Source organism: Osmerus mordax, chromosome 17, assembly GCF_038355195.1.
Source record: "Osmerus mordax isolate fOsmMor3 chromosome 17, fOsmMor3.pri, whole genome shotgun sequence".
Lineage (NCBI taxonomy): Eukaryota > Metazoa > Chordata > Actinopteri > Osmeriformes > Osmeridae > Osmerus > Osmerus mordax.
The window spans coordinates 5,483,613-5,497,268 of NC_090066.1; the positions used below are offsets into that span (position 1 = coordinate 5,483,613).

At 48.3% G+C, this 13,656-nt stretch overlaps 1 protein-coding gene across 3 annotated transcripts in view; it reads right to left on the reverse strand.

Moving 5' to 3' along the window:
- Positions 1 to 13,656, reverse strand: part of si:dkey-97m3.1 (fatty acyl-CoA reductase 1) — a 35,172-nt gene that overhangs the window by 10,757 nt on the left and 10,759 nt on the right. For all 3 annotated transcript variants that reach the window (XR_010878813.1, XM_067254443.1, XM_067254444.1), the window contains exon 2: positions 12,278 to 12,547. Coding sequence is in view for 2 of the 3 variants with exons in the window: in XM_067254443.1 (XP_067110544.1) it covers positions 12,278 to 12,466 (189 nt within the window). In the remaining variant the exon portion in view is untranslated. The remainder of the gene's footprint in view (positions 1 to 12,277; positions 12,548 to 13,656) is intronic.

Below are 13,656 nucleotides of genomic sequence, written 5' to 3' on the forward strand. Positions count from 1 at the left end.
CATTGATGGATCGCTTTAGTCAAATAGGAAGCCAGTAAGTGTGAATATTTGCATGTTCCCTGCACCACGACCAGTTTGACTGGATCACTGACTGTCTGTCTGACTGACTGGCTGACTAGCTGCCTGGATGGTTTACTGACTTCAGTTTCAGAAGCCATGTGCGTCAATGTGAGGAAGCATGGTGCTGCAGATTGGGTCACAAAGTTCAAACTGAACATGTGTTCCTCATTGCCAGGATGAGTCAGAGCAGGGCAGAGTGGGAGAGCAGCTCATTATGAACGGGCCGAACCCTGGGAAGATAACACATTTCATTACCAAGGAAGGAAAAACCACATCCGTTCAAACCCTGCTGTGACTTGCAGAGAGCATGACCTCCAACTGTTATCTTTAAAAACTGAGCAACACCAGAGCAACCAACCAGAAGAGCTCCTCCCCTCCCGTCCCCTCCCGACTAGTAATATTCCACCTGTTCTCTCAGTGGTTAGATATTCACTATGAGGAGAGCAGGCTGCGTTCCAGGGGGATTTAGTGCACCCTGTGTGTCTGGATTTAGGCTCCCAGACGTCCTCTAGAAGTACTCTACAGCCCTGAGCACCTTGAGCTCACTGGTAATGCATGGCCTGATAGTTATAGATCCTTTACCATAGCCCCTGAGTGCATCAAGGCTGGGGACTGTCCAGAAAGGGTACACGGTTATTGTAAGTATAGGATTGTGAAACACGAATATAAAACGAAATCCAGACTCACTATGCTGATCTCTGTGCCGTTAAATCACTGAGAAGCTGCATGCATGTTGACGTTTAAATGTGAACTAAAATGTGTACGCAGACATTGTTGAGATTGCTAGTGATAGATAGCACAACATAAAAAGGGGGGGGGGTGTGGTGAATGGGGTGGGTATGAGGCTGGCACGCAATGCTCTGTGAGTTATGAAATGTGTGTGTGTGTGTGTGTTTGGGCTGTCCTGGTAAGCAGAGCACTCCCAGTGAGGGAAGAGGAGGACAGATGTTGAGTAACGCTGCTAACAGCTGTTCACTTCCGTGTTCTCTTCATCCCCCTTGTCCCCATCTCTCTTCCCATCTCTTCTATGGCCCCATGCTGATGGCTGTTCGCCTCACATCATGACATTATGACAAACCCTGATGTCATGAGCCGAAAACAAGCCACAGTGGTCATGTTGTGCTGCTAAGAGATTTACTGCTGTTTCATAACTCAGGGTCTTGGCGTACTGTACCTTACCCTATTTAAAGAACGATCCTGTTTAGGGGTAGTACTTGCTCCAAGACACTCATGCTTTAAATATTTATTTATCCAAGTCTACCTAGAATGCAAAGGTTCTGGTATAATTGAAATTACAGTATTTTCTAATAGTATTTTAGCCCAGTTTTGCTGTGTTTGTGTGTTATGTTATTACATAATGTACATAACATTATGTAAAAAACTACAGTCATGATGTAACCTAGACTTGCAAATCACACTCAAACTCAAAATTCCTGGACTAACATCTGGCAATGATGTGTGTGTTTGTTTCTCAACCTCATCCCTGCAGCATATCTCACTCTATTCATGCATTCCCAAATATCCCAAAATGTTTCTACCATGCAGTGTCTGGTCACAGAGACAAACATCCCTTTTAAAGTGTGTAACCAAGCAACAAAAACACAACACTTTTGGGTCTTGGCAGCAGCTCCTTAACCACTCAGACTGGGTCAGAAGGACCCAGCCCTCTGGAGGGTGCAGGCTCTGTTCAGACACACAGCACACAGGTACGGTACACGGCTACTGCCATCTCAACAACTGGCGTCTGCCTGGCAGTTCTAGGCTTGTTCTCCGTCCAATCGGGTTGAATTGATTCAACACACTCCTCGGTGTAAATGTCCCGAGTGGGCGGTACTTACACTGTGGAGTGAGTTGAATCAATTCAACTCGATTGTACGGAGGAGAAGAGATCGAACGGATGGAAAAGCGAGCGGGCGAAAGCAGGGTTTCTGAGAGGTGGCTGTTGCGTGCGTGAATCAAGAGAACCCCGATTTGGAAGGGCGGTGGGGGCGAGGGAGGGAGGAAACGTGGACTGACAAGCAACGAGACGACACCTTTCACATGTGGCATGGCGTTCTATAGGTCTGCTCAGAGTGGCATGATGAGAGTGAGGAGGCTCTCTCACACAGGGTGAGGGTGAGGAGGCTCTCTCACACAGGGTGAGGGTGAGGAGGCTCTCTCACACAGGGTGAGGGTGAGGAGGCTCTCTCACACAGGGTGAGGGTGAGGAGGCTCTCTCACACAGGGTGAGGGTGAGGAGGCTCTCTCACACAGGGTGAGGGTGAGGAGGCTCTCTCACACAGGGTGAGGGTGAGGAGGCTCTCTCACACAGGGTGAGGGTGAGGAGGCTCTCTCACACAGGGTGAGACTGGTAAAGAATATTAGAAGCTACAGCCACAGAGGACAAGTGACTTTCTGACCACAACCGTGGACTGTATTTGTACAATGTATCCCAACCTGCATAGAAACTAAACGTATCATAACCGGTATAGGTACTATGTGTATCATGACAACCTTGCTGGACAGTAATTACACACAATCTTAAAGGACTACAACCTCAACACCAAGAACCCAGTGACTCCAGCCGAATGGCAAACAAGCCGAGGGAGCAAGGAACACAGCTTAAGTGAGAAACGGGGAGGGGACAAGAGAGAGAGTTCACTGGGGTCAGCAGGGTGAGTGAGGACGGAGACTGTGGGCTTCTGTGAGGCTTTTGTTCAGTGACAAGGAGAGAAGGGCATTGTGGGATCTTGGTGTTCTTTTGTTAGCGGCTCTCTGGACAGGCGGCCCTTCCGTGCCAGCCCCACACTGCCCTAACCCTCAACCCCCCTTCCGCCCATTGGGGTGAAGAAAAGAAGTGTGTGTGTACACAAGTACCCCCCCTCTCCCCCCCCCCCAAAAAAACAACCAAAAGATAAGCGGCAAAAATCGACTGGGCTGGGGCTCAACTGGGTTCAATGAGCCGCTGACCACAGTCCTGATCTTATATTCTGTACATATCAGACACAGAGCCAAGATCTCTGCCAGAAAAGAAAGCATTCTATTCACTCAGTGGAATATTTTATAGGTTTCCCATTGAGTGCAGTTCAAAACCTATAAAATATCAGTTTTGATGACTGCCTGTTGTAAGTCCTCAGTTATGGTTTTGCAGCTTGTGAGCGGTTGCCAGTCGTCTTCTTTTCCCCTCTTCCTGTGCACCCGCCTGCGTGAAGGAGCCTGGAGGTTGTAAATCTCCCTCTTCAAGCCATTTCTGGGGACTTTCACAGAAACTGACGGCAGTTTTCTTTCTGCTGGCAAACTCAAGCAGCCATTTAAACAGCACTTCCTTTACTAACTGCCCTTTAAAAGTGGGCAGTCTTTCACAGCCCTTTAGATGCAAGGCCGCCCCCTCGAGCAAAAGGGTGTCCGAGAGAGAAAAAGGATACAAGGAGACAAAGTAGCAGAAATGCAGTCGGAGGGAACGGAAAGGAGGATGAATGGTTTGCTCTGCCCCGGTTGTTGTGCCTAGGGAGAATGGTACAGTGCTCTGCAGCATCTTTAGATCTGCTCGGAGATAATGCCCAGTGAAGCGGAGGGAGCCCTCATCAGGACTGGCAACTTCACAGGCGGGAAATAACATTATCGCATAGAAGACTAGAGAGAGGAGAGTGGACCATGCTTTTCCTGCCTGCTTAGAAACACACTATAGTGTCCATTCAGAGTCATGCATGTACAGTATTGCCCGAGAAAGCCTCACCGACAGACACAAACACCCATGCAAGCACACGTGAAGCACTGAAACAAACAAACATCGTCAAGTCTTCATCACTCCGTATGAATGTAGACGGAACTCTAATAAAGACTGCTGCCAATTGCCAAAGCCTTAAGGAAGCTGGATTTCAAGTGCTCTGATTAAAATAACAATAAAGAGAGTGAACCAGGTGGAGCGTCTGTTTATAGCAGACTGCTGGGTAATTGGCCCTGCTCTGTGGTAGGCCTGCTCTCTGCTGAGTCAGCTATACACGTCCAATCAGAGATCAGCTGGCTGGAAACGTACAGTAGCTCTCTTCTCCCCATCCCTCGAGGTGGAAAACAGCAGAACGCTGCATGTTCAAATCTGACCTCCATTTCCAGACTACACAGATCTAGTAGCTGCAATGAGAGAAATAAGGCCATAAGGCAGACATCATGGTCCGGATGCTTCCTGCTAACAAACAGGCTATGCTATGGTTGAAACGATAGCTACCCTCGTGGCCTTACTTGTGACCTCTTCAGTGGATGAAAAGAGTGAATGTGAGAAAGGATGCCGGGTGTAAAAGAGCTCCCCCACACATCAGCACAAACTGACAAACAGGTCCTCAGAGCCGCCCTCTGCTCTCGTGGCGCTCCAGGGAAGATGTGCGGGAGGGGGACAGGGAGCGGGGCTTGGACTGACAATGTGATGCTGATCCTGGGGAGGAGGGAGAAAGAGAGGTGCCCTGCTGGGTCCATCTGGAAGAGGAGTGGGCGGACAGATCAGAGACAGCTGCCGACGGGGAGAGACTGAGAGAAGCACTTCTTCTCTCCTCCGTCCCTCCTTTGCTCTCCAATCCTCGTTAACCCCGCTCCAATACGGATATAAAACAGGCCGCGTGCGTCACTGAGCCCCAGAACCTTCTCCCTGGATGCCGACATAAATCTCTCTCAATGCTAAATGCCTGTCGGCTCTGTCTGCTGTGGCTTAGAACTAAACCTGCTGTCTAGCCATCCTCCACCTCACACACCTGCCCGGGGAGGCTACCCAAGAGTCACTGCGTCTATGGATCGACATGAAAAGGATCCAAATAACAAATATAAACCTCAGCCTTCCCCGGTTCCCCGTGTGTGTTTTCACATCGTCCTGTATCATTCCCTTGCCGAGGCTGGCTCACCGACTTGGAAATTGTTCCTTAAGGAGTCTTCTGAGACAACGGCAGCCTCTTCTGGAACTCATCCAAACTCTCATCTCCTAATTCATCGGTGCTAGTCAGGGTCTCAGAAGAGGAAGGCGTGGGGGGTTGAAGTGGGCCAGAACACCGCTCAGAACACAGCTCATTAGCGCATTCTGAGAGATGGAAGGTTTTCAGATGCCAGCGTCTGCTGCTCTCGTCAATATGGGCCGATCAATATCAGCGTAATAATAGGGTTTACAGTGACAGCGATTATAGAATTATGTGGTTTGGCCGTTTGAAATGCTGATGGCATCGTTTTCTGTTTCAGAGACAGTGACCTCATGCTGAGACAAAGGAAAATTAAATTATCCTGCTTTAGAACATCCCATACTAACAATGACTGCAGTTCCAACAGTAAGACCAGTACGGGGCCAAATGTTCCTATAAAAGGGAACACAGGAGCTTCCCATACAGGCCCTCCTGTGTGGTTGCCCACTCAACCACACGTAACGCAGGAGCAAAACCGTGTCTTCCAGTAGTGGTCACCCGCTGGGTTTTGGGAAGGTGACTGAAATACCAGTGAGAGATCAAGTTCCTCTTTTTGTGCATGCTCCTCAGGTTTTTCTGTGCGTATGTGTGTGTGTGTTTGCATGTGTGTGTATAGTTCAAGTCCCCTAGCCTGGCCCCTGTGGTGGTGTGTGTGTTTGCATGTGTGTGTGTGTGTGTGTGTGTGTGTAGTTCAAGTCCCCTAGCCTGGCCCCTGTGGTGGTGTGTGTGTTTGCATGTGTGTGTGTGTGTGTGTGTAGTTCAAGTCCCCTAGCCTGGCCCCTGTGGTGGTGTGTGTGTTTGCATGTGTGTGTGTGTGTGTGTGTAGTTCAAGTCCCCTAGCCTGGCCCCTGTGGTGGTGTGTGTGTTTGCATGTGTGTGTGTGTGTGTGTGTAGTTCATGTCCCCTAGCCTGGCCCCTGTGGTGGTGTGTGTGTTTACAGATGAGTGGAATACTGGGGCCGGGGTCGCAGCTCTGCTGTCGTCAGCCCGGAGATTAGAGAGGAAACCAAGCTGAAAGCCCCTCTCCACACGCTCCACACACCCCACACGCGCCACTGAGCTCAGAGACACACACTGGAACACGGCCTCCAAAACACACACGCACACATTTCTACAGCTATAACCAGAAGAGCTCGAATGCATTCAGACACAAACACACACACCGAATCTATGTGTAAGGTCAGCACCCTCTTGCTGTGAAAACCATCCTCGTTTACTTACGCCTGAAAGGAAACACCTGAGGGGGCTCTGAGACAGTGTACGGTGACGGTGTGTCTTTCTGGCAGACTGGACGGAGAGTCCGATCTGAGGACAGGGGCACTGGGAGGCTGGAGAGTCTCGAACACGATCCCTGTTGATCGGGGTTCTCATCTGTCCTGTCACCAAACCTTAGACCCTCTACCTCCCCTGAGGTAACGAGGCCAAGCCTTCTCCATCTTGGACTGGGTCAATAACACCCACACAGACCCACACTGGCCAGAGTTAAGTAATTACACATCCAAAAGTCTGATCCTCTCTGGACTTCACCAGCCTCTCCAGCTACTCCTCCTGCAGCTCACCTGCACCATCTATCAAACTCAAGTTCAAGACCAGGTCTCTCAGGGGAGAACAGGCGGTCACATTGAGGCAGGACTATGGGCAAACTTGTTCTCCAGTTCAGTCATGTAGCAAGCTAATACATCAGAGACTGAGACTTTGGAGCTGGCTGTGATGCAGAACAGCGTACCGCTGCATCTGGATGCTACTCATCAAGTCACTCAACAACAAAAAGGCCAAGGCCAAGCTAACTCCCACAGAAACATACAAGGTCACCGTCATGTTTGATCAGCTCAGTGACTGCTTCTCCAGCACTGTAGAACAGGCATCTGGATAGTAGAGACTTAAGGGACTGGGGCAGGAGATTGGCAGGCTCTTCATACCCTTTAGCGCCACTGGGGCCCCAGTATGAGAGGGACTGAGCAACTGAGCATGTGCGAGAGCGTGACTGTCAGCCCTGCATACAATATGTTTGCCAGCAATGCTTAATGTGCTAATTTGTTTGACAAACTACAGTTCATTTGCAGGCTAATTACATACAAAGCCTGTCTTCTCATATCCTCTCTCTTCCTCTCTTGTCCTCTCTATTATCCTTTCTTGGGGGGGGGGGGTTCAAGAGGGCCTGGAGTGGTTGCTATCCGCCTGCCTCGCTGCCTCTCCCCCATGCCACATGCCAATCAGCACAAGATAGAGAAAGGAAAAGGGTTGGCACCATTCCATGCTGACAGCCACCTCCAAGACCTCTCTCTGCCACGACAGGGTTCAGGTAATGTGCCTGACTTTGGAATGCTGCAAGGCATGCTGGGAGCCGGAGTGCAGTACTACATGTGAAACCGGACGGTTGTGTGATACCCTTCTGAAGATGTTTATACTAGAGGAGAGACTTCACTATAGTACTCTGCATGAAAAACAGGAACAAGCAGAAACACAATCCAAAAACCACTTAGGAAGAAATCGATAATTCCTCAATGTTTATTTAGCTGGGAAGATCCTACGTTTCTAGATGCAGACATCTAAATCAATACTGCTATTCAGCCATAATAGACCAGCATTGTTCTGGTCACAACGCAGACAAATTAAATAAACAATACACATAGATTACTGTTAGCTCCTTCGCTAACAAACACACTGTGATTACTCTATCCTCACAACAATAAACAGATTCCAATAACACAGCTATCCTACAGTATTTGCCTGGATAAAGTAAAGCATTAAGTGAAGCTTCCCCTCTCCTCTCTGGGGGATCCGCCCTGGTCTCTCCCTGTGTAGCAGGCTACACCTGCGTTCCCACACTTGTTAATACAGTCAATGATGTCTTTCTCTGACTGTATTCCAGAGGCCTTTGCTAGTACCAGCTTCGCCATCGAAGGGAAACATTAATAATTCATGCTATAACTGCAGGGCAGAACGTAGCAGACACCGTCCCCACAGCTTCACTGAAGCACTAAAGAGTCGAGAAACTGACAAATGCACAAGTCTACCTCTATGGAAACACTACTTTGAATGCACTGGTGGATGAAGGAAGTCTAAACAAGACTGAACTTGTGTCTTTCAGTGTTGTCACCTCAGCCTGTGATGCTAACTTATAACTTTGAAAGGCAGCATATCTATTTTGGTGAAAAGGGCCCTAAAAATAGGAATTGTCATAGTGGGTTACTGTGAAAGTGTGCTAGATATCTGGGAGGAGTTGCATAAGACAGAGATCTTGAATATAGGCCTGATGCCAACTTATGATCTTTCTGATTATTACAAGTGCCTACATGCTGCGGTTAAACCCATTGCATAACTTACTTTTCATAGAAAGACTTGGGACTACATGTGGGAGTCAGGTGGCTGAGCGGTTAGGGAATCGGGCTAGTAATCAGAAGGTTGCCAGTTCGATTCCCGGTTGTGCTAAATGATGTGTGTCCTTGGGCAAGGCACTTCACCCTACTTGCCTCGGGAAGAGATATACAGATCTATATATCTATCCAGGGAATGTCCCTGTACTTACTGTAAGTCGCTCTGGATAAGAGCGTCTGCTAAATGACTAAATGTAAATGTAAATATAACCATATCAAGTAAAACATAACTAGCTGAAATGTAGCCATGGGAACAGATGATCAGATTAACAAGAAATGGTTTGTTTATGGTACAACTGACAGTTACTACAGTACAGTCTCCAAGTACTGTTAAGAAAAGTCAATCAATTGGGTGTAACCAGTACCCCATGCCAGATAATATAATAACACAGCCCTACATGTTTCATCCTGCCCTACCTGCCTCATCCTGCCCTAACTGCCTCTCCCAGTCCTGGCAGCCATGTTAGCTGTGCCCTACCTTAATGGTGAGTAAACTTTAGGCACATCACCAGAGGAATACCTGCCTATCTATGAATGATTAAAACATCACAATAAGAGCCGTGTCACTGACAAGAGAGATGTGGTTGGGTTAGGGTCTGCTTTTCTTCCTGATGTGACATACCTAGATACCTCGCATCCAGCCTCTTTCCAAGAACAGCTACAGAATCAAATTATAGTCAGGTTAAGAGCCTGGCAAGGATGAATGCAAGTCAAGGCTTGAACTGAATACATTAACTCTCTCTCTCACCCCCACATCCCCCACAGTAACACACATAACACACACTCAAAGACAAAGTCACGGTGCCCCTCCTTTACTGCTCCACCTCACAATGTACCTCTTTATTCTGAGCGAGGGAGAGAAGAAAGACAAGAAGAGGACAAAGGGAGGAAACGATGACTCTTCCTTGCTAAAGAACAACAAAACCGCTGTTCAGTGAAGCCTTAGTTCCCCAGCCTCCTTGGCCTCCTCCCCCTCCCCTCTGACAAGTCCTCTGTATGTCTGAGCAAATACAGTGGGCACTGGTCCCACTGGTGGAGTTACAGTGGGCCTTCCATGTTTGATCAAAGGGCTGAGGTAAGAGCTGGCATGGTGGAGTATTTATCACAATCCCTATAAGCTACCGCTAGTCACACTGGGAACTAGGGACCCCCCCCCCCCCCAGTCACACTGGGGACCGGGGACCCCCCCCACCCACAAACACACACACACACACACACACACTTTCTCTATCAGACCGTTCCTAGCCACCTCCCACTAATCAAACTTTCTGAAAGACAATCAATGGAACCATTCACACATGAAGGGATCCCAGCCCACTCACTATCACTCAGTCACTAACCGACACAGTCAGAATGTCCTTCCGTTTCTGCTGTTACAACATTCCTCACCTCTCCCACGTCACACACCCTCCTCCAGACACAGGCCTCTGCTCCAGACACAGGCCAATACTTTGTTAACATTTAAATAAAATAAGGTTTGTAAAAGCAGGTCTATGGACTCACTGGATGTAGGTTCTACTGGTGAGAGACTTTTCTATATGGAGAATTTTCTACTACACAAACCTTATTACATATGATCTATCACCCAGGCATGGCTACAGGTAGCAGTCAGTGCTGTCTACCTGGCCTTCCCTCCTCACCCAAGTCAGGCTGGTCTGATAGAATCCTCTAAAAGAGCCACAAAACTAGGGGAGCTCTGCCGATTGGTTGTTACCTAGCAACAGGTGTTCAGAGTGACACTCAAGAGGCAACAAGGACAAAACTAGAATCCGAAGGACACAGCTGGAAGAACAGTCTGTGTAATGGAGCCCTCTCCCGTTCTCCTTCATGAAATATCCATTCACCTGTGAGTGGAGAAATGTGAACTGCGACACTGGCATGAATACCAATTAGGGCCAGGGATGTAGCCAAAGTGCATTGTGGGAAGAATAATTTATTACATTGCATTATTGTTGAACAAATCAACTAGCTACGATGTAAACCATTCTGTGCCCCTCCTCCTTGCCCATGTGTCTGTATGCTCAATTTCCATGTTTCTATAGACAGAAACTGACTTTAATAAACACCTGCAGTTTGCCCTAGTTTAAAAGCCACGCCTGGAGAGAAAGTGGAGGCATTTGAATGAACCACATCAGGTACGTAGATTGCAGCAATCCCCCTGCCCACCCGCTCCTCTCACTAGGCCACTACAGTGTGGAAATTGCAGTGCCATTACCAGCCGCCTCCATTGTTGTGACAGAGAGGGCTAATTAAGTGGTGAGAGATGCTTGCAGTAATTGGAATCTGGTTCTGGTAGCAGGTTCACCTTGGACCAAATGAAAGAAATATAGAACTGGGCTGAGGTGAGGGAGATTGAATTCTATCCAGTCCCAATATTTATCTCACACCAACCAGATGCCATTGCGAAGAGAGGCTGGATGTAGTGAGGCTGGAATAGTGAGGCTGGAAGTATTTGCACAAAAGTGAAAGACTGAGCTGAGTAAAACATTGAGTGTGTGTGAGGAAAGCAGTGTGTGTGGCCTGCGCAGCAGCAAAGTGCACAGGAACACACAGCTACAGCATGGCTTGGTGAGCACGTCAATATGTTCCCAGTTCAACCTTTCAAACCTCATTAGAAGTAACACAGTCACTTTTTTGTGTTGACTCACAGTCTGCTGCTCAGCTTGCTGATCCACATCTCTCTCTCCCTCCTCATCTCTCTCCCTCCTCATCTCTCTCTCTCTCTCCCTCCTCATCTCTCTCCCTCCTCATCTCTCTCTCTTCCTCCTCATCTCTCTCTCCTCCCACACCTCTCTCCCTCCTCATCTCTCTCTCACTCTTCATCTCTCTCTCCCCCCACATCTCTCTCCCTCCTCATCTCTCTCCCTCCTCATCTCTCTCTCTCCCTCCTCATCTCTCTCTCCTCACATCTCTCTCTCTCCCTCCACATCTCTCTCTCTCCTCATCTCTCTATCTCCTCATCTCTCTCTCCTCATCTCTCTCCCCCTCCTCATCTCTCTCTCCCCCTCCTCATCTCTCTCTCCCTGCTCATCTCTCTCTCTCGCTCCTCATGTCTCACCCCCTTATCTCTAGATTTACCCCATCATCCCTCTCCTCATCTCTCTCTCTCTCCCTCATCATTCTCCTCTTTTCTCTCCCCTCTCATCTCTCTCCCCATCTCTTTCTGCCCAGCCCCCACATCTCTCTTCCCCCTCTCTCTCTCTCTTCCCTCACCTCTCCCATCATCTTTCTCTCTCTCCCCCCATCCCTACATCCATCCCCATCCATCTGTAAGTTAGCAGGCTTCAAACATTTGTGAGTGAGTACTGACAAAGTCTATGATAATTAATCAATGTCACTATGGCAACAGAAATATAACTCCATTGTACAATAAACTGTACATTACAGTAATATGTTATATGTTGTCTGTGATATCAACCAGGTGAAGCGGTTAGAATGAACAGCTTGCATCAAAAGATCCAGATATGTAGAATCATAAGCTGAAAGTTGGCAATGATCCAGTGGAAGAGGAGACACACCCAATATAAAGTGGCTTTCTCTCCAAGCCCCTTTCATAATGGTTTCATAATAGTTCACACCAGTACACAAAAGGGAGAAGATCCACTTAAGAATATTGATATTGACTTTTGGGTGCCATCCTAGGACTTGTGATGTACCTAACTAAGATGCAACTCCACACAAAGTAGATCAGAGCACAAACTTTGGTGTACAAGATATTCAACTATTGATATTATTACAGTTCACCATGCCTGGTAGCCAGGATGCTCTGAGCATCAAAATACTGTTAGAAATATGCACTTCTCATCCATCATCTACTGCGGCACTTTCTAGATGCGCTATTTGTCGCTTTGGATTGAAGCGTCCGCTAAATGAACAACATCTAACATGTATATGTATCAAACGACACGGGCATGGCCCTCCTTACCTTGCACTTCATCATGTCGCTGACCCTCTCCTGCATGGACTGGCCAGCCTTGGGCCTGACCAGGATGTACAGGGTCTGCACCTCGGGGCAGGAGCGCAGCAGCTTCTCCACCAGCACCTTGCCCATGAAGCCCGTGGCGCCCGTGATCAGAACGCTCTTGCCGGCGTAGAAGTCTGCGATGGAGGCCATCTCCGCGCCACGGCCTCAGGTCTGCTGCTGCGGCGGGCCCCTGTCGGTGTCGTCCTGGTTACGGCCAACACAAGAAGGCTCCTGGAGAGGGCGGAGGGAGGGAAGGGTGGAGAGAGGGGGAGAGGTGGAGAGAGAAAGGGAGCGAGACGGAGACAGAGAGAAGGAGAAAAACAGCAGGAGAAAGAGAGAGAGAGAAAGAAGTAAAGACAGAAACCGAGAGAGAAAGAGGTGTTAAGGCTGTGGGAATGAGTGTGGGGAAAAATACACCCTAAATACACAGTAAATACAGTTCTCAGAGAGTGTGTGTATCATCAAGAGCTCATTACAGCTTAACATAACCTGACTGCGACTCGTGTTGAGTGCAGGGGACAGGGCTGTGCACAGACCGAGGTAAAACCTGGACTATGTTGTGAGTCACACAGATACAAAGATAACACACACGCACACACAGACAAACACACACACACACACACACACTTGATATAGTGAGCATTGTCTGTCCTCTGACCTTCACAGAGAGTTGGGGGAGAGTCACGGCAGGCATGATAATGAGATGAGTATTCATGACATGGCTCATGCCCAGTCCCAGGAGAGCAGGAGATTTGGACTCTCTCTTCCAGGCTGGAAGGACTGGCCCATGCTTGTCTACATTAAAAGGATCAGGGAAACTCAGTTTCTAAGCCTAAACAAAGCCTGTTGCTGTCTCTTCAGTGCATAGCCAGGGTGTGGTGTTGGAAGAGGGCTCTTTCACAGTGGGATGATCCACCGAAAAAGTGATCAGTTCAGTAATGTATTCCCTCTGGTTTGAACCTCTTTACCTGCATGACAGAACAGTGGGATACACACCTACCACTGTGACACCTACAGGGATAAGGTTGAGTGTGTGTGTGTTTGTGTGTGTGTGTTTGTCTTTTGCTTGACACAAAAGGTGAATGCATTCAGACCAGATCAGTCTCAAACACACACGCACATCTTACACAGGGGGAAATGACCTCCAGTCCCTTACTCTTTACCCTTCCTCCCTATACCTCCCCACATTTCCCCCTTCCTTCTAGCTATGAGGATATACATTCCACTCGGATCCAAGATTGACGTGTATTAGAGGCTGACTGTATTTGCCTACTTATACCAACTTCTCCTCTGTAGCTGTGAATCACCACACTATTTGCGAGACCAAACTCCACAGTGAT